The sequence below is a fragment of the Alnus glutinosa genome, chromosome 5 (genome assembly GCF_958979055.1).
Source record: "Alnus glutinosa chromosome 5, dhAlnGlut1.1, whole genome shotgun sequence".
In the NCBI taxonomy this organism is placed as follows: Eukaryota; Viridiplantae; Streptophyta; class Magnoliopsida; order Fagales; family Betulaceae; genus Alnus; species Alnus glutinosa.
In genome coordinates, this window is record NC_084890.1 from 5,961,725 (window position 1) to 5,983,430 (window position 21,706).

At 35.7% G+C, this 21,706-nt stretch overlaps 2 protein-coding genes across 4 annotated transcripts; both read left to right on the forward strand.

Moving 5' to 3' along the window:
• The first annotated feature begins 615 nt into the window (after nucleotides 1-615).
• On the forward strand, nucleotides 616-4,228 carry LOC133868727 (equilibrative nucleotide transporter 3-like). 2 transcript variants are annotated; one of them, XM_062305707.1, is made up of 10 exons: nucleotides 616-711; nucleotides 827-916; nucleotides 1,072-1,176; nucleotides 1,271-1,429; nucleotides 2,048-2,191; nucleotides 2,274-2,379; nucleotides 2,840-3,015; nucleotides 3,097-3,257; nucleotides 3,371-3,629; nucleotides 3,941-4,228. In XM_062305707.1, exons 1-10 carry the CDS (start codon nucleotides 631-633, stop codon nucleotides 4,052-4,054), a joined length of 1,395 nt encoding a protein of 464 aa, XP_062161691.1. In that variant the 5' UTR covers nucleotides 616-630; the 3' UTR covers nucleotides 4,055-4,228. The 2 variants fall into 2 exon arrangements, with proteins under 2 accessions (XP_062161691.1, XP_062161692.1); XM_062305708.1 differs by having other exon boundaries at nucleotides 1,274-1,429.
• Nucleotides 4,229-14,829: 10,601 nt separating this feature from the next.
• LOC133869560 (lysine-specific demethylase JMJ28) lies at nucleotides 14,830-21,615 on the forward strand. Of its 2 annotated transcripts, none has more exons than XM_062306591.1 (12): nucleotides 14,830-15,788; nucleotides 15,872-16,017; nucleotides 17,026-17,119; nucleotides 17,212-17,344; nucleotides 17,443-17,506; nucleotides 17,605-18,346; nucleotides 18,575-18,904; nucleotides 19,655-20,194; nucleotides 20,270-20,342; nucleotides 20,420-20,505; nucleotides 20,990-21,109; nucleotides 21,223-21,615. In XM_062306591.1, exons 1-12 carry the CDS (start codon nucleotides 15,099-15,101, stop codon nucleotides 21,292-21,294), a joined length of 3,090 nt encoding a protein of 1,029 aa, XP_062162575.1. In that variant the 5' UTR covers nucleotides 14,830-15,098; the 3' UTR covers nucleotides 21,295-21,615. The 2 variants fall into 2 exon arrangements, with proteins under 2 accessions (XP_062162575.1, XP_062162574.1); XM_062306590.1 differs by having other exon boundaries at nucleotides 14,831-15,788; nucleotides 17,212-17,350.
• The last annotated feature ends 91 nt before the right edge of the window (nucleotides 21,616-21,706 follow it).

Below are 21,706 nucleotides of genomic sequence, written 5' to 3' on the forward strand. Positions count from 1 at the left end.
GACTTACCAACATCCATACAGAAAATAGAAAATTGGCTGCTGCCAAGTGCTAAGGCAATCCTTACAGCATTCAAGGCTCAAACTTCAAGGACACTTAAAAGGCAAAAGGTTGCCTTGGATCAAGTAAATGTTATTCCAGTAATATCACCTCCTTCATCCACAAATATATATGTAACTCTAGCAATATTCACCATTATTCTTTTGCTATCCTCTGCTTTGATCCATCAGTCATTCATCAATCACAACCACTTTTCCATTTTTTCTCTTTAATGAATAAAGAATCTCCACTTTTTTTCTCTTTTAAATTCCTTGGCCCACATCCATTTTTCTTTTAAAACTTTGCAGTCCCCCCATCCTTGTATACAACTATTAAACAATAGCTCTCTCTTTGCTTCTGTACTTGATAAGGTTTCTTTGGAGCCCACCCCCATTCCTATCACTTTTTGAATCTTCATTGAAGTTGTTGTTCTTGGAACCAGCTATATGTTGCTTTCACACTTTGCAGTCCACCCCTATCTTGTATATTTTTCTTATCTTCTACAATATAACATAATATTTCATTTTGCAATGTTTTCTTAATGCCTCAATGCTTTGATATTTTCATCCACTAAAGAGTGGGGACATTTATTCATGATTGCTCCTCCTTTTGCATTCTTAAAACCTTCCAATCACATTTTGAATCTTCTTTGGAGTTGTCGTTCTTTGAAGCAGGTAGGCAGAACCTAGAATATAATTAAGTACTAGCATTCACGTTTGTTTCATGATTTCATATTCTGCATAATCATGCTATGATAATTCCTTTTTCTATGCTATATTTACTTCCTAGAGTATAAACTGTTGCAGAGTCCTAGAGTCTTGCCTTGGGGGAATAGCCATGGCTACTGCTGATGAAATCGGGGCTCCAATGAGGCTGGAGGTTTGTACTCAAAACATTTTTCCCTTGCTACAATCTTAAAGATAAGGGGATGGTGGAATTTCTTCAAAAAAAAAAAAAAAAAAGAGACTGAATCGAGTTCATTACAATTAAAAAAAATTCACAGCTAATGTCTCATAGATATCTGTAATAAGCAGGGAAAGTTTAGAGCAATGGGGGTTTGTTTTGTTCTTGGGCTCGGGTCCCTTGTTGCATGGAATAGTATGCTGACAATTGGAGATTACTACTATCAGTTGTTCCCGGTAAGCAAACATGACTGCTCTCTTTGGATACTGTTTGCTTTATCATAAGATGTGTTTCAGGATTAATTAGACTCATGTAGTTTTCCCTCTTCAGAAGAAATACCATCCTTCACGGGTTCTTACCCTCGTTTACCAACCATTCGCGCTTGGAACAATGGCAATACTAGCATACAACGAGTCCAAGATTAGTACCAGGCAGAGGAACTTATTTGGATACACTCTTTTCTTTGCAAGTACTTTGCTTGTCTTAATTGTAAGTACAGCTTTTACCAGAAATATTCTTGAGTTTTACCATCTTTTCCTTGTAATTCTTATTGCATATCTGCTACGAACCTAGGTGTGAAAATGGGATAAAGAGGTTTTAGAGGACCTTTTAATTACCTCCTACACAAGGCAAATGATATAAATTGTTTAGGTAAAACTCACCCTAAAAACCGACTTGAAAAGAGAGGTCATCTAAGAGCTTATATACACATAGTTAACATATTACTACGCTCTGCACTTGACATCTACGGCAGTTTACTCAATTGACACTAATCCTATAATAGCCATTTCTCTTTTGGCGGCTTTACTCATCTATTAGTATTAAATGTCTTAATAATATGCACATACATATTATCAAGACATTTTAATCCAGCCTATAGATCACCCCTTCCGTAACTTGACCACAAAGCTGTAACCCATTCGATATCATACTCGACGTGGTGACAGCTTTGATACCAAATTATACAAACCTTAAATTGAACTCATCATTGAAAACTAACTTGCAAGGGGAGAATGTCCAATAGCTTATATACACATGATTAAAATTGTACTTAACCGATTTAAAACACTTAGATGGTTCCAATATCAGCTGTAATTTTGGTGACAGTTGGATGTAGCCACATCAGGGAAAGGTGGGCTTGGACCTTTTATTGGTTTGTGTGTGCTTTCTGCTTGTTTCGGAGTTGCAGATGCTCATGTTCAAGGTGGGATGGTTGGAGACCTGTCTTTCATGTGCCCCGAATTCCTTCAGGTTAGTATTCTCAAGAACTTTCTCTGTTTTCATCTATATAATCAACCTAAGTTAATACCGTGTCCATTGTTTTGCTCTGCAGTCCTTCCTTGCTGGTCTGGCTGCATCAGGGGCCCTGGCCTCTGCTTTGAGGCTTGTCACAAAAGCAGCCTTTGAGAAATCTCATAATGGGCTTCGCAAGGGGGCTAGTATGTTGCTCCTCTTTCACTGATTGACAACTTATCTGTTTTTCACAATTTCAGCGCTCATCAAATGACGAACTTAATCATTTAATTAATATTTTAATACTCTCATTCACCCGTGGACTCAAACTCGTCTCTTAATAAGTAAGACCCAATAAGTAAAATATTTAATTAAAGTTTTGAACTCAAAACTTCTGCTTCAAAACTATGTTGCATCACCGCATATTTTAAAAGTTTAAACTTTTGAGATAAGTGGTGATGATGTTACATGCTTTATGGTTTTATTGTTGTTTTATTAGAAAATGTTGTTCCTTACTAGTTAGTCCTGCTCTATCATCGAATATGATTAATCTTTTTCATGCACTTACTGTTGTTATTAGAGTTGAGAAGGCAAACAATATGGAGTTGGATTTAGTGTAAGTTTTGCTGAATATCGTTTGATGATTAAAAAAAACTTCCTTTTCAGTGCTATTCCTCGCGATGTCCACGTTCTTTGAGTTTCTATGTATCCTTCTCTATGCATTTGTCTTCCCTAAATTGCCAATAGTGAAGTACTATCGCGCGAAGGCAGCCTCTGAAGGATCAAAAACTGTATCAGCTGACCTTGCTGCTGCTGGCATTCAGACAACCGCAAACAATGGAGTACTGCAACTTCTCTTAAACCTCATAATATAGCCAAGTTTTGAGATTATGATATCTTAAATGCTTTAGGAATTTTCACAGGATGAAGATGACGTGAAACCCCAGGAGCGCTTGAGCAATAAACAATTGTTCCTTCAGAATATAGATTATGCACTTGACGTGTTTCTGATATATGTCCTAACATTGTCAATTATCCCCGGATTCTTGTATGAAAATACTGGAACACATGGGCTCGGATCATGGTAAATGCTCTAATACCATGTTAAATTACTGTTTATTCCTAAAACTCGATCAAGTTGAGAAGAGACGGTGAATTTAACTATTTAATTAATATTCTAACATAACGAGCACTCAGGTATGCCCCTGTTCTGATCGCAATGTACAATGTGTGGGATCTGATATCAAGATACATTCCGCTCGTTGAAAGCCTGAAGATGGAGTCCAGGAAAAGCCTTATGATTGCAATTCTTTCTCGTTTCTTAGTCATTCCAGCATTCTACTTCTCGGCAAAATATGGTGACAAGGGCTGGATGATCCTGCTTACATCCTTGCTTGGAATATCCAACGGCTACCTCACTGTCTGTGTCCTTACGGTGGCACCTAAAGGTTACAAGGTTAGTTGACGTACTTGTTAGTATAAATTACGAGATTTAATTTTATATTATAGGATTTGATTTCAGTATTAATTATAATTGATTGGAATAAATCAAATCAGATTTGATATATTTATTTAAGTGAATAAGAGCAAAATATAGCAATGGGACTTTAATGTGTGAATAAATTTTTTTTGGGTTTTATTTTCTTTTATTATGCTTTTCATAGCATTAAATTTTCTTTCAATACTCGTACATAATGTGCAGAAGATATATATATGGGTTTTTCCAGTGGTTTCTCATGAATATCTGTTGGGTTCATTGCTTTGTAGGGACCTGAGCAAAATGCTTTGGGAAATTTGCTTGTGCTTTGTCTTCTGTGCGGTATATTTGCAGGGGTTGCTCTTGATTGGTTGTGGTTAATTGGTAAAAAAGATGGGTTTTAAAGATCCAAGTCTTTTGTTGTATGTAATTAGTGAATTAAGCAAAGTCAGAAGCTCTTGCTTTGAGGCTTTACTGTTTGTAATAGTGATGGATATCAAGTAAGTGGCCATCTATCACATTACAGAATGAAAGTCATTAGATGAACAGCCAAATGCCAATCTTCATTCATATGCCTAGGCCTTATATTGGTAATATGTATCCATTGCCTTCTCAAATTTGTTTGAATTATGAAAAAAAACACCTCAAAGGCTTGACCGAGGTATGATTAAAGAAACTTCATAATTATAGTTAGAGTAAATACAGATCAAAGATCATTTTCAAAGCTAATTAATGATATTTGTACACACGTATATGGTGTGTACACACATAGTATATATACTTACATTGGGTGTGGGACTCCTTTTAGAGAAATGATCCCTACACTCATTTCTCACAACAACTTCACTACAAGCTGACGTGGCTGGTAATATTTTATTATTTTTTTTGTTTTCTTTTTGTAAAAAAATAATAAAATATTACCAGTCACGTCAGCTTGTTGTGGGGCTGTTGTGAGAAATGAGTATAGGGATTATTTTTCTTCATTTTACATGCATGGGTCCCACACTCAATGTGAGTATGTGTACAATGTGTGTACAAATAGAGATATGATACATTGTCAGTCCTCCAAGACACAATTCTCGATCACTTTTGCCCACGCGCGTGACAACTTTTATTTTTTATTTTTTTAAGGAAAAAAAAAAACTTTAAAGCTAACTAGGAAATCACTTTGCCACATGATTACGATGGTTAAGAGTTGTGTCTTAAGGTGGCAAAAGATCATATCTCGTACAAATAATACAATTTATAAAATAATGAAATGATAAATTATGATAATGATAAAATCTCCACCATTTAATTTAATATTAATGGTGGAGATTTAAAGAAATTTAGTTGTTAGAATACTCTAAAAAATTTAAGGAATCCTAATCTAAATAAGAGTAATGATTCACTACCACCTAAATATACAATTTTCCACCACATTGTCTATGTGGCAAGATGGTTCCCCACTTTAATTTATTTTTAAAAAATAAAAAATTAAAATTAAAAAGTAGTGGGGAGGACCACCTTGCCACATAAACAAGATAGTGTTGTATATTTAAGTGGCATTGAATCATTATTCTCTAAATAAATCCCTTGGAGTGACTGCACAACCTTCCTTATTTGGCTGCATTCATGCTGCCACCCCAACTTGTTAGCTTGTCACCTCGTTAACTAGGGCTTAAATTTCTTTAAATTTCTTAAAAATTCACTTTCTTAAACTGTTAACCACTAACGATTATCCGGTAGTTATTGGCTAAAACCGCTAACCGCCTAGGCAGTTATTACATTTTATTAACCGCAATCGCTAATCGCCTAGGCGAAGGCAGTTATTTTATAACCGCCGGTTAGCGGTTATTGTATTTATAACCAGCAGTTTTAAAATTGCTTTTCAATTTGAGTTTTGAATTGGATTTTAATTTTTTCAAAAAAAACTTAAATAATTTTTGGATCTTTTGCCTTTTGGTACAAAATTAACAAATCTAAATGCAAATCCAAAATATTTATTAAAAAAAAATACAAATCCAAAACACAAACAAATCCAAAATCAAAACATTACAAATCCAAATAAGTTGAATAACCAAATCCAAATTAAAAACCAAAAAATTACAAATCCAAATATATATATAGGTGGTTAGCGATTATAAACTATTTAAAAGTGGTTATAATCACTTCGTTTTATACACATCTAATTTCACATGCTAAAAGTGTATTTTTTTAAAAAAAAATAAAAATTGCAAAAATTGTCTCCTAAAACATAGTGATTTAAAAATGTGAGAAACCTTTCAAAATTACAGATAATGAGATGCACTTTTAAAAACTACAAATTTTTAAAGTTCAAATCAAAAGTTTAACTGAATTTTCAAATTACAAGTATTAAAATTATTATTTTTGAAATCATACACGTTAACGTGCCCATATGGGTCTATTACGTATCTAATAATTAATTTTTAAAAAAAAAAATAATGAGAGATACTGACGTGCCAAAAAGGTATAACAGTGATTTCTTTCATACGCGTAACTCAAATGTCTATCGTAAGACAGACAACCTAAAGACATGGTTAGCACGCAAACATTAAACCCACACGACTGTAACAGCATGGTATTCTTAACCTCCGGCATTGCCACGTCGCATCAATTTGCGAAAAACCGGAAGGAAAAATGATTACAAATAGGATCAACTGATTACCCCAGGGTCAACATTCTTTTTTCTATTCTCCCACTGTACATGTATAAATATGGGATAATTGCACCGGAGGTCCCTGTGGTATACCATAATTATTTTTCACTCCCTATGGTTTAAAAAGTTCACTGGAGGTCCTCGTGATATGCAATAATTACAAATCGATCCCTGGCGTCAAATTCTGTTAAAATTTTTAACAGATTCCGTCAAATGCCACGTCAGCGCCACGTGTCGTCATCTTATTGGTGACACGTGGCGCTGACATGTCTAATTTTAATAAAATAATATAAATTTATTAAAAAATAAATAAAAAATACTTATTTTTTAAAACAAAAAAACAAAAATGGGAAAGGGTGGCCTGGCCACCCCCAAAAGGGGTGGCCAGGCCACCAACAGCCCATGGGGGTGGCCGCGCGCCACCCCCAGAGGCCGCCGGCGGTGGCGCGCGGCCACCCCCAGTGGCCGGGGGTGGCGCGCGGCCACCCCCAGGCCATTGGGGGTGGCCTTCGGGCCACCCCTAGATCTTCTAAGGGTGGCCCGATGGCCACCCCCGGCCACTGGGGGTGGCCGCGCACCACCCCCAGAGGCCACCTGGGGTGGCGCGCGGCCACCCCCAGTGGCCGGGGGTGGCCATCGGGCCACCCTTAGTAGATCTAGGGGTGGCCCGAAGGCCACCCCCTGGGCCTTGGGGGTGGCCGCGCGCCACCCCCGGCCACTGGGGGTGGCCGCGCGCCACCCCCTGCAGCCACTGGGGGTGGCGCGCGGCCACCCCCAGTGGCTGGGGGCGGCCAGGCCACCCCCAAAGGGGTGGCTGGGCCACCCCTTCAGCTTTTTTTTTTTTTTGTTTTTTTTTTTGAATTTTTTTTATAAAAAAATAAGTATTTTTATTTATTTTTTAATAAATTTATATTTTTTATTACGATAGACACGTGTCGCCATCTTATTGGCGACACGTGGCGCTGACGTGGCATTTGACGGAATCTGTTAAAAATTTTAACAGAATTTGACGCCAGGGATCGATTTGTAATTATTGCATATCACGAGGACCTCCAGTGAACTTTTTAAACCATAGGGAGTGAAAAATAATTATGGTATACCACAGGGACCTCCGGTGCAATTATTCCTATAAATATTTTGGTCCATAATTAGATGTAACATATCTTGTACACATGATTTATGCAAAATATATATATATATATATATATTCTCTCTCTTTAAAAAAATCTTAAGAGATTTTAGATAACTTTAAATGTAGTATTTTAAAATTTTAACCATTAACTTGTTGTATTTCATTTAATGATAAATGTTGAGATGATAAAATATACATTATTTAATTTAAAATGAACATTATAATGTCAATTAATATGGTGATCAATTATCCTAATTGTAATGCTCCCAAAATTAAATAATTAAATTTACTTAATTTGGATTGTTACTCGTATTCTTCCATAGTAATTAACTAGTAATCTAACTAGAACCACGATACAACACTAATCTATCAAAATATAATATAGCAAAAAGCAAAGATAAATAATATGAGACAGACTAACTTATAACCTTACATAGTGTCATGTATCATCAATATAGATACAGAGCTTCCCAACAAACTTTCTAATAACATTAACAACTAACTTCTAACTAAGCAAATCTGACAATGCGAGCCATTCACTCAATGTCTTCATCCCAGCAAATTTCTCATTCGACAACTTAGCAATTTGCTAAACTGTAAAACATCGAGGTGTTCCACATGTGAAAAAAAAAAAAAAAATAATTGCGTAAGTCCACCGCTTAGTAAGCAAATTATTATATATGGAACTTGTTTATGTAAAGAGCCTTAAAATAACATTCCTCGTTCTTGAAATTGGTAACTTAGAAACATCATTGTATTTTACAAAATATTACGTGTTTGCCTATGTTATTACGCCAGTATAAAGAAATTGGTCTAATTTTGAAATAGGATAGGTATAATCGCAGCGACAATTCACTCATTTTAAAGCAGAGAAACTTATACGATAAAAAGATATAAATACTCATAACTTTCCTCCTCATGGTTTGTCAAAGCCTTCAACCTTTTCTTGGTAGGATTGTCATTATTTCGAAGGACTTGTGGTACAATACCAGTGCCCCGGATATTACCGCATATTTTAAAAAATCATCGTGGTGACCCCATTCGTACATGTTGCACTAGTCACAAAGAACTATTGGGTTCAAGGCCAAATATAAAAGTAAATTTTTTTGACCATAGGGTTAAGCCCATATAATGATAAGATCATGACCGTTATATCGCACATACTGATGTACCATATTATATGAAGCAATTTATCCAATTGACATATTTATAAACATTTGATACTTAGGCTCATGTATTCTCAGTTCATAACATATCGCATGTTGAGAAAATACATTTCCGTAAGTATTTACTTACCTCATATGATTATTCTCACTTTTGGACATCTTAATCGCCAAGTCATTACAAATCACACTTTAAAAAAAATATTAGACACCACATGCTAAAAATACTAATCTACATGTAAAATCCTAACAATCTATTTCTGGCATCATCGATCATTCGTTCCTCTAGGTCAAAAACTAAAACCCTATGAATGAACCTTAAATCATATTTTCATGCAATAATCTTAACTCCTACACATCACAGTAGTTCTAAAACACACATCATACATGCATATATCAATTGGGTTCATACTCATGTATCGCTTAAAACATTTAAGGGTAATTACAAAAATAAAGAGTTTTAAAACACTGAATCATGGTTATATTATCTAGCTATTATATTATCACAAAACGAAATCTATTTTAAATCTCATGCCTTTATAAACAAAAACCAACTATTTCAAGGTAGATTATAAAACTTAGTTCTTGATATTTTAAAAAATACTTAAGTATAAACAAATACAATTTTAAACAGTAAAATCATGCTTGAAAATGAAAGGTTAAAGGTCTAGGTACGTTAAGCTCTTTACCTCAAGGTAGAAAGTCTCCAAGCTTTGAGGAATGAAGGTCTCCCTCCCTCTCTCCTCTTTTATTTCTCTCATTAGGTCTAGGGTTTATGAGTAGCACAAAATGGGTTTGAGACCACATCTTTACCCCTTAATTAAATAAGACAACCCACGCAGCTAAGGCTTTTAAAAATGTGTCATCAATTTTTTTATTTTTTATTTTTAAAAAAGATTATATGGACAACTTCAAACGTTCATTGTCAAGACGGCTAGAGGTTGAATAATGAATTTGGATCCTCTCCAGTTCAGTTGAACTGGAGAGGATCCCGTTAGTTATAGGGCAGGGGTATATTTGTCTCAAAAAAAGTGAAATGACAAAAATACCCCTGCCCTATAACTAACTGGCCGGATACTCTCCAGTTCAACTGAACTGGAGAGGATCCTGTTCCTTGAATAATAGGTTATCCATCATTGTCCCATTTTATTTCTATTAAAATATTGGTATTAATTATGAGCGACCAGGGATGGAGCTAGCCCCAAGGTTTTCTCCAAAAATAATAAATAAAATAAAATTTTACCCCTAATTTTATTTTATTTTTTTGTTTTGCCCCCCAATTTTTTCTTTTCAATTTTGTCCCCCCAAATCCCAAATGTTAGCTCCACCCCTATCCAGGACATTACACTAACAGTAGTAAAATACTTCCCTCTCTCTCTCTCTCTCGGTAAGATTTAAACTTCATCAATGAAGGGGGGTGGTTGTGGGATACTATCAATTTCATTTGATTCATCAACTTTAAATTATAATTAGGAAAAAGTACACATATCCCTCTTAAACTACCACTTAATTATCAATGTACCCCCCAAACTACAAATTGTATCAATGTCCCTCCTAATACCAATAAAAAGACAAAAATGACCCTAAATTTTTTTGAATAAGACAAAAATGTCCTTATAAATTCGAAAAAAAAAAAACTAAAAACAAATAACAAAAAAAATTTAAAACTAAAAAATTAAATAAAAAAAGAAAAAAAATTAAAAATACAAACCAAAAAATAACTGAAAATTATAAAAACAATTTTTTGAAAAAAAAAAAACTAGTTTTTTATTAAATTAAAATAAAAAAGATTAGTTTTTTTTTTTAAAAAAAAAAAAAACAAAAAAACAAAAACTATAAAAACAATTTTTTTACCAGTTTTTAATTTTAATTGTTATTATTATTTTTGTTTAAATTTTGTTAATTTATATTTTTTTAATAATTTTTTTACTTTTATTTTATTTTAATAATTTTATGAAAGGTATTTTTGTCATTAGGGGGATATTGACAATGTGATGGTACTTTGAGAGGGTTACGTATACTGTTCCCTTATAATTATATATGAAATTGATAATATTCATTTTATTTGAAATAAAAATGATCTAAATGCTACGTATACTTTCTAAGTATTTTCTTCTTAATATACCAATAAAAATCACCATTAATGTGAAATATAAATACTAACTTATCAAAATCTTATCAAAACGTAAGAATAAGCACGTGAAAGCCCATACCATTTCTCAAAGAACGTGCACTTATTGTTACGTACAGTTTTTTGTTTTTGTTACGTACAGTTACAGTTCAACTGTGAACATGGATTGAAACTAGCATGCCTTCTTCTCTTCTCATGCAATCCTTCTTTCTATGATAGGTACTTCTCATGCACGTAATCCTTTCTTAAAAACTCCGTTTACAGAATATGCTTGAGAGTTTTTGAAGAAATCTCTCTGGACTCTGGCCATCTTCATTATCCGTGCAGTATCAAATTACCATGCCATTTGTATGAAAAAAATTCGGAATCTCCCTTGCTTTTCCCCCACTCAAACTTAATTAAATAACAGGAGCTTAATTACGTGAAGCAATAGCTCCTTGAGATCATTAGAAGTATGGACATGATCTTTTGTTTCAGATCGAAGTATAAAATCATCTTTTCCTGCAACATATTGCTGGATTCTGAATGCCTTATTCTGGTTTTTGACTTCCCATCATCTTTAGAGAAATGATGTTATCCTTCACCAATGTCTTGAGGTGCCAAAGGCTAATGCAAAGCCCAGTTCACCTGTTTATTAGCAATTGGCATAAGGAAGCGATTCCAGTGTCATGGGAAAAACCTGGAATTGGGTGGACTAAATTGAACTTTGATGGATCTTCAAAAGGTAAAGAAGGAAAGGCTAGCATTGGAGGGGTGTTTAGAAATCACAAGGCTGAATTCTTACTGGGTTATGCTGAATCTATAGGAAGAGCCAATAGCACCATTGCCGAAGTGGCTGCTCTCCATAGAGGCCTCGAGTTGGTACGGGAAAATCGTTGGAACGATGTATGGCTTGAAGGAGATGCCAAGACATTGATTGATATTATTGTGCAAAGGAGACAGGTTAAATGTCCAGAAGTGCGAAGGCATGTTAGTGATATAAACTTGATTATGATGGAGCTTGACAATTGCATTGTATCTCATGTATATAGGGAAGGCAATAGAACTGCTGATAAATTCGCTCAGATGGGGCATCATTTGGAGAAGCCTACAGTCTGGCGGCACATTCCTCCTGATGAAGTTTTAGGCATTGTGCATGAAGATGCAGAGGGGAAGATAGTTCTTCGTAGAAGATAAGCAGATTTATAGGCATTTTTTTTTTTTTTTTAATTTGTTAGTGTACATATCTATTGCTTGGGCGATAATAAATATTCTTTACTTCTTACGTGTAAGATGCTGAACACTTCCAAGCATCTTTCAACATAATTGTCTTATATATATATATATATATATATATATATATATGCAGTAATTAAGTTCATTGGATACATACTGAAAATATATTAAGTTGAATAAGTTTTTGAAATTAATAAAGTTGTACGTAATCTATAAAAAATTTAAATTAAATAAATAAAGTTGTACGTACATATATAGTACATTGTGATAGTGCACTTCGAAGTCTTTTTTATAAATTGATATATAATATAATTAAGCAAAAAACTCAGTCAATCATATATTTTTAATTATTTTATCAATTATGGACTCTCACATCATTTTATAAGAATTTTATAGTAAAAGTTATAATATCCTAAATATTTTCTTTCATTTAATTAATATATAGCTTATCCCATAATTTATGGAGGCTGCATTTGTGCATCAATTATTGATGTTAAACAAAACACAAAAGAATAATTCTTTTTTTTTTTCTTCTTCTTCGATCTTTTTGAGACATCTTAAATTAACGAACTCTTATGTATACTAGTCTGGAAGAAATTTCTTCCTGACTAGACCGGATCAACTGAGGGTGACAAGTGAGATTACTTAATACGGTATAATTGAAAATTATGCCTTTGATTGCAGGGATCCACCAACCAATATTCAAAGGGTCCCCTTCCCAGTACTGTTACATGAAAATGTCAATGCCAAAATCAATGTGGAAGGTAAAGAATTGACCATGGAGAAGCCTAGCTAGGCAAATTGACAAAATATATATATATATATATATAATATATTTTGGTATACCAGAAAAGAAAGAGATGGTTGGGGGGTTTGGGAGGAAATGTAGTACAAGATATATATATATTCCACTTTCCAGTACAATTAACAAGTACAAATATCATATGAATAAAGCACTTTTAATATTTGGTCCAGCAGCCCACAAGCTCTGAATCGGGCAAAGTAAAACTAATGGTAGTACAAATCAATACAACTCCGTGTACTATACACATTCGATCTATCGGCTTCCATTTACGTATATAATGCGCCAAGATGCTTGGATCGATCTAATGCAGTTGGAGTTAATTGGCATGGCCGGGAGACTCCCGGTTTGAGAAACATCATTGAGTGCAGCGTTGATGAAAAGTCCTGTCAATCAATCCTATTGTCGTTTTATATATATATGAGGCAGTTTCGTTAGCGCTGCACTCAATCATGTTTCTATATCGGATGGACATTGCTGCCGGAGAACGCGCGGAACACGACAGGTTCTTTCTAGATCTGTTTCTTTCACTTGTTCAACTTTTGAGGCTCCATTAGTTGAACAAAATCTTGAAAAAGTTGTTCAGAACGATCAAAATTGGCTTCCTTGTAAAATTTTCAATATTCCTTTTTGCAGGATATACATATACCGATCGACAATTAAGTCATATTGTTTTTGTCTCTTCATTTTTCAGAAGAAGATGATGGATTGGTCATTTGGAGATCATATATATATATATATATATATATATATATATATATACCGTTAGATGTAACAAAATAATATCTTACCATATCTATATCGATCGTATTTCCCAAAATTGAGGAATGTGGTGTTTGAACGTATTGAATTCATATATATAGCAGTATTGGGGCAGAAATAAATGAGACTTACAAGTTACAATGCTATGAGTTTATTGAGCTTCTCGAGAAACAGATTTGCTTAAACACAGTACAATTCTTTTTATTTATTGCACTGCATACTGCCACTTTTTCTGTGTCAAAGCAGTAATTTCATATATATTATCAAAATATAGTGCAATTAAAGATTTTTTTAAAAAAAATAAAAAAAATAAACTGAATCTAACATCATAAAAGAAAGTACTTCAATTTACAATAAAGTTCACCTTTAAATTATTTCAATGGCAATAGACAAGGATAAAGCAGCGGTATTCAATTGAGATTGACATGCACACAACTTTGAACCCAATGCAGCACGTACATCACAGCTGAGATCTATGCAACCTTCAAAGGCAACCATATTATCCACTTTTTAGGCTCTGAAACGACAGCGGCATGCAACTCATGGGCTTTTTTTTCTTGATAACTTACATGCTAAGAAGAAAAATGCTCAAACTAAAGGACCAACATAAATTTGTACACCTTAACATGTCAGTTTACATGTAATGTCTGCTGGACATACAAGAAAAGGAATTGTTAAAAGCTAACTGCTCAGGATCTCACAGAACAACTACTATTCATGGACTGCCGGATTGCAGCCAAGCCCTTTACTATGTTCAGCAGGCCTGCCAAGGGGGAATCTACTAAATTTGCAAATTTTACAACAATACAGCCCATCATGACATGCAATTACTTCGGCCACCCTCGGACCGGCAGCAACCTTTAATCCTTAAGATCGTAACGATCCGATGCAACAAATCTCCCATAGCACGCACCCATATCAAGATTTCAGAATGCTGAAGTTGGACACTTCAAATGGCTTTGGCAAGAAATATGCAGCAAAATCTTCCTTCTTCTTCTTGGAAATTCTGCACAAATAACATTAATACAATAATGCAGATAACCAGTGAACCATGTGAACAAGAATTGTCAAAAAAATTTGTGTATATGCCATTTGCTTTCATTCCCTATATGAAAATGAAACCAAAGGGGACCATTAAATATAAACAATACTTAAAGAAAAATTTGCCCTATAATTGCTGTGATTACAATTAACCAATGAAATTTGATAGAATTGTCTGCACACTACGGTGTGCTGCAAGAGACCAATCCAATTGCTGTCAGAAATTAAAATCTGCTACAAAATCGAACAGTCACTGATTCTTTGCAAGTATTCGGATCCCACTTGTGACCAAATCGAAGAGTTCGAGACCTAATTGGACTCTCCCTTTCCATTTAATTACGAAATATGCCATCTACTTACTCCCAATAAATACTCTCTGAGAAGAAACAGAGAAAAAGGGGGAAAAAAAAAAGAAAAAAAGAAAAAGAAAAACCCTTGTTCTTTCTCTAAACATCACAGCCACGTCTCGGGTCTCACTCTCGGCAAATTTTCTCGGGAAAATTCAATTTTCCGGGAAAAATTAAGGAAAGGGAAATTTTCGCAATGGAGGAAGAGGAGGCTCTGCCGGACCATCTACGGTGCAGCCGTACGGACGGTCGGCAATGGCGGTGCAAGCGGAGAGTCATGGACGACATGAAGCTCTGCGAGATTCACTATCTCCAGGGCCGTCACCGGCAGTTCAAGGAGAAGGTCCCGGAATCGCTGAAACTCCAGAGGAAGCCGAGCAAGAAATCGCTGAACAAAAGGCCGGAGCTCGAAATTAGGGCACAGAAAGTAGCGAAGAAGAATCTGTTGTCGAAACCGATGAAGCGGAAGAAATCGGCGAGGGTTTCGACGGAAGCGCTGGACGATGCATTGCGGAAGATGAAGCTGAAGAAAGGGAATTTACAGTTGGAGCTGATCAGAATGGTGCTCAAGAGAGACTTGGAGAAGAAGAAGAAGGAGACAAAGAAGAAGAGGAGCGATTCGGCTTTCGCAGCGAAGAAAAAGAAAAAGAAGACGAAGAACGATGAGATGGATATGGAGGAGGAGGAGAATAGTGAAGAAGAGGAGTTGACGAGAGAGTTGCCTAACGGAGTGATGGCGATATCACCGGCACAGTCACCTTCACCGCGGAATTTCGGCAATGTAGGTGCTAATTGCCTTGTGAAAGTAGGGGTAGACACAGGCGTGGTTAGGCGGCGGTGTTTTCGGTCGAAGAACATCGAGCCGCTACCAATTGGCACAATGCAGGTGCTAACTGTGGTTCTGTGTGTTTTGATGCTTTGTTGAACGATTGATTGGTTTCTGTTTAATTTATTGCTTGTATGATATAGTTTGTGCCGTGCGGACGGAATGTGGCTAAATTGAGGAGGGGAAGGAGGAGGAGATGCCATTGGTGTCAAAGAAGTGGTTCTTTGAGTCTTATCAAGTGTTCGAGTTGTCAGAAAGAGTTCTTCTGCTCAGATTGCGTCAGAGAACGGTTTGTTCGATTCACTCTTTTTGAATGTTGAATCTCTTGCTACATTGCTGTCTCCTTCCGTCAATATGATTGTGTGTTGAATAATGTGCATGTTTATTGATTCCCTTTTCAGAAGCAAGTCAATTTTGCTAGTATATGTTGAAAACGAAAGTTTAATACATAGTGCAGTGTTGAGACTCAGAATTGAGAAGCATGTTCTAATGACAAGGCATAAAGAGTTTATGTTTTGACACTAGAGTAATGCATCGTCCTATCACTCACCAAAAAAACAGTCTCCTATTTCCTTATCCACTGGTATATAACACAGTTCTAACAACCATGGTTTTTGAGATAATTTTGCATCCTACAGATGAAACTTCTCTTTTATTTCTTTTCCCTATCAAGCTTAAAACGATTTTCTCATAACATTGTTTCGCAAGGAAAGTCATATGGTGATGCATTTTAGCTTGTGAATGCATGAGACATCAGCCTATACCAACTCATAAGCCGAGAGGAAGAAGAACCTTTTAGAATGGTCCCCTATTCAAAGCTAAGAGTGAATATCTAAAAATCTCTTGTAAAGAACGTAAAAACCTAGACTAATAACAAAATGGAGTAGCAATTTCATTTGTAAATTTGTGCACAACAAACCCGTGTGCACGGCTGCGTATCTCGCACCTCTAGGGATTAGTTATAACGATTTCCTTGTATTGCTTTCTTCTTCTTCTTAATTGTCTCTCTTGTATACCCCCTGTATACTTGATTGCGCTTTGCGTTTTTTAATAAAATTCTCTTACTTATCAAAAAAAAAAAAGAGGGGAGGAGCATAACCATCCATGCATCACAGTACTTCATTCAGAACTGTTATTTATAGAACTTTGTGCCTCCCACTTCCTCTTGTGCTTCCTTTCGAACTACTTTAGTACTTCGTAGATACAAGAGTGAAACAGCTTTCTGCTCCTTAGTTCCATTATCTAAACTTATTTTTAGAGCATTGAACCTTTTGATCCCACTTGGGTATTTTTATAGGCAAGAAGAAGTTAGGATGGCCTGTCCAGTCTGTCGTGGAACTTGCACCTGTAAGGACTGTTCGGCTAATCAATCTAAAGACAGTGAAAGTAAGGTCTGACATCAAAGTTGGATGATATTTCAATTACGCATGCTTGTCACAATATTGAATCTGATGCTTCAATTTATGCATGTGCCTTGTTTCAGGATTCTTTGGGGGAGAACAATAAAGTTGAAAAAATATTACGTTTCCATTATTTGATCTGTATGCTTCTTCCTGTATTAAAGAGAATAAACCAAGACCAAAGTGTGGAGCTTGAAACAGAGGCAATAACAAATGGTAGTGGTAATGATTCTCCTCTTTTTGTTGGTTTGTGCATCACCTTGTGGTTTAGAATGGGCGAGAGGTTTTTTTTCTGATGTCTCTCTGTGTAACAGGGAAAAAACCATCTGGAGTTCACATCAAGCAGGCTGAATTTGGCTGCAGTGAGAAACATTGCTGGTATGTTATGTTCTGCTTGTAACTTTTGGGGCCATTAATAATATTTAACTAATTGTCTTTTGTTGCCTGTCTTTTGCATGGCGTGACTTTTGGCACAGCAATAAGTGCAAAACTTCAATTGTGGATCTCCATAGAAGCTGTCCACATTGTTCATATGTTCTCTGCCTAAGTTGTTGTCGGGATTTTTGTCCAGGGAACTTCCCTGGAAGTACTGACACATCTATCTCAAAGTACTCAAATAGAAGGAAAGCTTGTAAATCTGGTGACAAGCAACATTTACAAAATAAGCTGGCTAAGAAAAATTCTGGCACATACCTTGCCTCACCTGCATCACTATCTGAATGGAAAGCTTGTAATGATATTGGCAGGATATATTGTCCACCCTCAGAATTTGGCGGGTGTGGTAATAGTCTCCTTGATTTGAGACGTGTTTTTCCCTTGAGTTGGATTGAAGAGCTGGAAGTAAGTGCAGAAGAAATAGTTTGCAGCTATGAGTTCCCAGAAGTTTTTGATACATCTTCATGCTGCTCACTATGCCTTGACATGGATCATAAAGCTGATGGAATTGAGCATTTGCAAGAAGCGGCCATAAGAGAAGATTCAAATGATAACTATTTGTACTACCCCAAACTTTGGGACGTTCATGGTGATAAGCTTGAACACTTTCAGAAGCATTGGGGTAAAGGCCATCCTGTAATAGTTCGAAATGTGCTTCAGACTACACCAGATTTGAGTTGGGATCCAGTAGTCATGTTCTGCACTTATCTTGAGAGGAGCGTTGCAAGATATGAGAATAATAAAGATTTACTTGAAGCTACCAATTGCTTGGATTGGTGTGAGGTTGGTCTATTTCCACTAAATTATATGCCATGTTACAATGTTGATATGCTTTCTTGCACTTTTTTAATATTATAGGATCATGTCACAGTCTTTTTCTGTTCACTCTTGTTCAAAGTGTTTCTTTTGCATTACTTTAATATTATAGGATCATATCACAGTCCTTTTTTCTTCACTCTTATTCACAGTTTTTGTAATTGTATACTGTGTATCCTGATTCTACTATGGCAGGTAGAAATTGGTATCAGGCAGTATTTTATGGGTTCTCTGAATGGGCGCACAGAAACAAATACGTGTAGTGAGATGTTTAAATTGAAGGGTTGGCTGTCTTCCCATTTGTTCCAAGATCAGTTTCCAGCTCATTATGCTGAACTAATCCACTATCTACCACTTCAAGAATACATGAATCCCAGGTCTGGTCTTCTAAATTTAGCCGCAAAGTTGCCAGAGGAAATCCCAAAGCCTGACCTAGGTCCATGTGTCTATATATCATACGGCTGTAAGGATGAACTTGTATGGGCTGATTCTGTGACAAAACTATGTTATGATTCATATGACGTGGTATGCCTAGTTCTTTCTCCCACTTCAATTTGTATATCTCTTAAAAGTTTGTATTCATGCACTTTTTTTTGTCAAAAACATCCTATTACTTATTCATTCAATTTGTTGTTATAGCTAAATCAACACTAAAGAACCCCCCCCCCCCCCCCCCCCCCCCCCCTCCCAAAAAAAGAAAGAAAGAAAAATAACAGAAAAATCTATCATTTTTTGATGATCACATTTCCATGATATCGGGTAGAATGATGCACTTGAGCAAAAATATGCATGTGTGGTATGTATATGCTGATCAAAGTATTTTAGTTCAAAATTCTCATCCTTTTGAGAAACAGGCATCATCTGAAACATGTATGCTCCTTCGTATGAACCCCCTATTCCTTCTGCATGCTCCCAGCCATATGTATATGCGACCATGCCCAATGCGTTATGTAATCAAGCCATGATGTGTTCAGTGATGGCATTATCATTATTCTAACGGACTCGTAATTTTAAAAAGCGTTATAAGTTCTTAGAAGGATACTCGTTAAAACCCACTTAACCAATCCTTCATAAGATCATCCAAATTTCTGTTAATGTGTTCTTTTGACACAGGTATAAAACTCTTTAGCAATCGGCCGGTGTTATTCTAGAAAGGAAGCATTTTCATCTCTAGTCTCTTCGTAACTTTATTCAATTTTTATCTCTAGTCTCTTTCATCTATTATAGTATATAAGTGATTGATCTGTGGCATTTGCTTGTTTTTTGTGATCCCAGGTGAATATTTTGGCACATACAACAGATGCCCCTATATCTACAGAACAGCTTGCAAAAATAAGAAAGTTACTGAAAAAGCACAAGGCTCAATGTCAAAGTGAGTCTTCCAAGATTACTACTGACCAAACAGCAGCAAATAAAGTAAATGGAAAATCATCATTAAATGGTGAAAACAAGGAAGATGCAGGATTGCGGAATGTGACAGGGGAAGATATGCACATACGCAAGAGAGTTGCTAGAGTATCTTGCTATTCTGCTGCTAGGAGTCCCAAAAATAGTAACATGTCCCATGATGGGAGATATGATTCTGATTCTGAGGCTTCTTTACCTTGCCATGGACCTGTACCGAGCTCCGATGCATCAGATCATAGAAATTCTGTGGATCATATTCAAAGCTCCAATTCTTATGCAAAGAGAGTACTTTCTGAGTCCTCTGGTGCCCAATGGGACGTCTTTCGTAGACAAGATGTTCCAAAGCTTATAGAGTATCTCCAGAGGCATTCTATTGAGTTGAGCCATATGTATGGCTTTCATAAGCATGTAAGTCTAGTTAAAAAAAGAAATATTCTATTAGCAGATCAGAGTTAATGCTCATTCACTTGTGCTCTTTTGCAGGTGGTTCATCCAATTCTTGACCAGTGTGTCTTTCTCGATACAACCCACAAAATGAGACTTAAGGAGGAGTTTGGTAAGTATTATTTCCTTTAGTTTCATCGTTTCTTTCAATGGAGAATAACTGAATAAACCACCTCTCACTGCTATCAGAAATTGAACCATGGACTTTTGAGCAACACGTTGGGGAAGCTGTCATCATTCCTGCCGGATGTCCGTACCAGATAAGGAATCCTAAGGTCAGATATTCAACAATTTTGAAATCTATTATTTACAATAATCTTTTGAATTGTGATATTTCTTTACTGTTTGAATAACTAGAAACCTTCTTGTTAAAAGCATAAATCACCATTTTTATGCATATAATTGACAAACATGTGTTTGATATTACATCATTTTTGCATATTGATGAAAACTTCAAGATGATTTTAGCACTCCTTTTCATTTTTCTTTATTTTTTGGGCAGCAAAAATATGAAATCTTCTTTGGTATGCTTCTTTTGTTCTTTCATTTTTAAAAGGAACCTGCTAAAATGAAGAAATATTATTTATGGTCTCACATTTGAGTAAATATATGATTGATAAATGATTTTTGTTTATTCCGATTTTGATTCTTGATTTTTTAGGCCTTTGGCATATTGTGATAACTGATAATTTGATCTGAAACTTGAATACTTTTCAGCTTTCTGATAATCTTGTAAATTACATTTATTTTCATCTGCAGTCTTGCGTCCATGTGGTACTGGACTTTGTCTCACCTGAAAATGTTACGGAGTGCATCCAGTTGACTGATGAAGTCCGGCTGCTTCCGGATGACCATAAAGCGAAAGTAGACAAGCTAGAGGTAGACTCCCTTAGAATCTTAATTACTAATATATTTTTCCCTTTTTCTCGATTCAAATCCATGTAGAGTTGATCAATGATAGAAAAATGGCCTTAACTTTGTTCTGAAAACAGGTGAAGAAAATGGCCCTTCATAGTATTAGTGCTGCTATCAAAGAAATCCGTGAGCTTACATGCACTATGTAAGTGCCTCTACTGATTGTCTCTTCTGCTTTTATGTTCATCTCCCCGGCATCCATTTGTATCAATTGGTTGATTTTGCCTCAAGCACATCAAAATTAGCAAGATATTTGTCAAAATAATAATAAAAGAAAAATGTGGAGTATCCACTTCATGTTTGTAAATGTGGTATTCTTTGAATTTTAGGTGCCTTTTCTTCGAAATTTGTAATTACCATTTCCTGGTTTGCGTTACTCTCTCCGTGCTTACAATTGTGATGTGTTGTTTATCGTCAATAATATGGAAAACATAACATACTACCATGCTTCATATTTGCATGAGGTTGAAGCTGCCGGAGGTCTAACATATCCATCACTTCCCTTGTAGTAAAAATCCTTAATAAAATCGATGGGATGGGTTCAAATCTGGAAGGGGGTTA

What these genes read in the sequence shown, in the direction of transcription:
- LOC133868727 (XM_062305707.1), top strand. Translation starts at nt 631, where the DNA reads ATGATTGCTCCTCCTTTTGCATTCTTAAAACCTTCCAATCACATTTTG. An exon ending in TGGGCTTCGCAAGGGGGCTA is followed by an intron (nt 2,380 to 2,839) that starts GTATGTTGCTCC and finishes CTTCCTTTTCAG; the next exon opens with TGCTATTCCTCGCGATGTCC. An exon ending in ACACATGGGCTCGGATCATG is followed by an intron (nt 3,258 to 3,370) that starts GTAAATGCTCTA and finishes ACGAGCACTCAG; the next exon opens with GTATGCCCCTGTTCTGATCG.
- LOC133869560 (XM_062306590.1), top strand. Translation starts at nt 15,099, where the DNA reads ATGGAGGAAGAGGAGGCTCTGCCGGACCATCTACGGTGCAGCCGTACG. An exon ending in TCAGATTGCGTCAGAGAACG is followed by an intron (nt 16,018 to 17,025) that starts GTTTGTTCGATT and finishes GTATTTTTATAG; the next exon opens with GCAAGAAGAAGTTAGGATGG. An exon ending in ACCAGATAAGGAATCCTAAG is followed by an intron (nt 20,506 to 20,989) that starts GTCAGATATTCA and finishes TTTCATCTGCAG; the next exon opens with TCTTGCGTCCATGTGGTACT.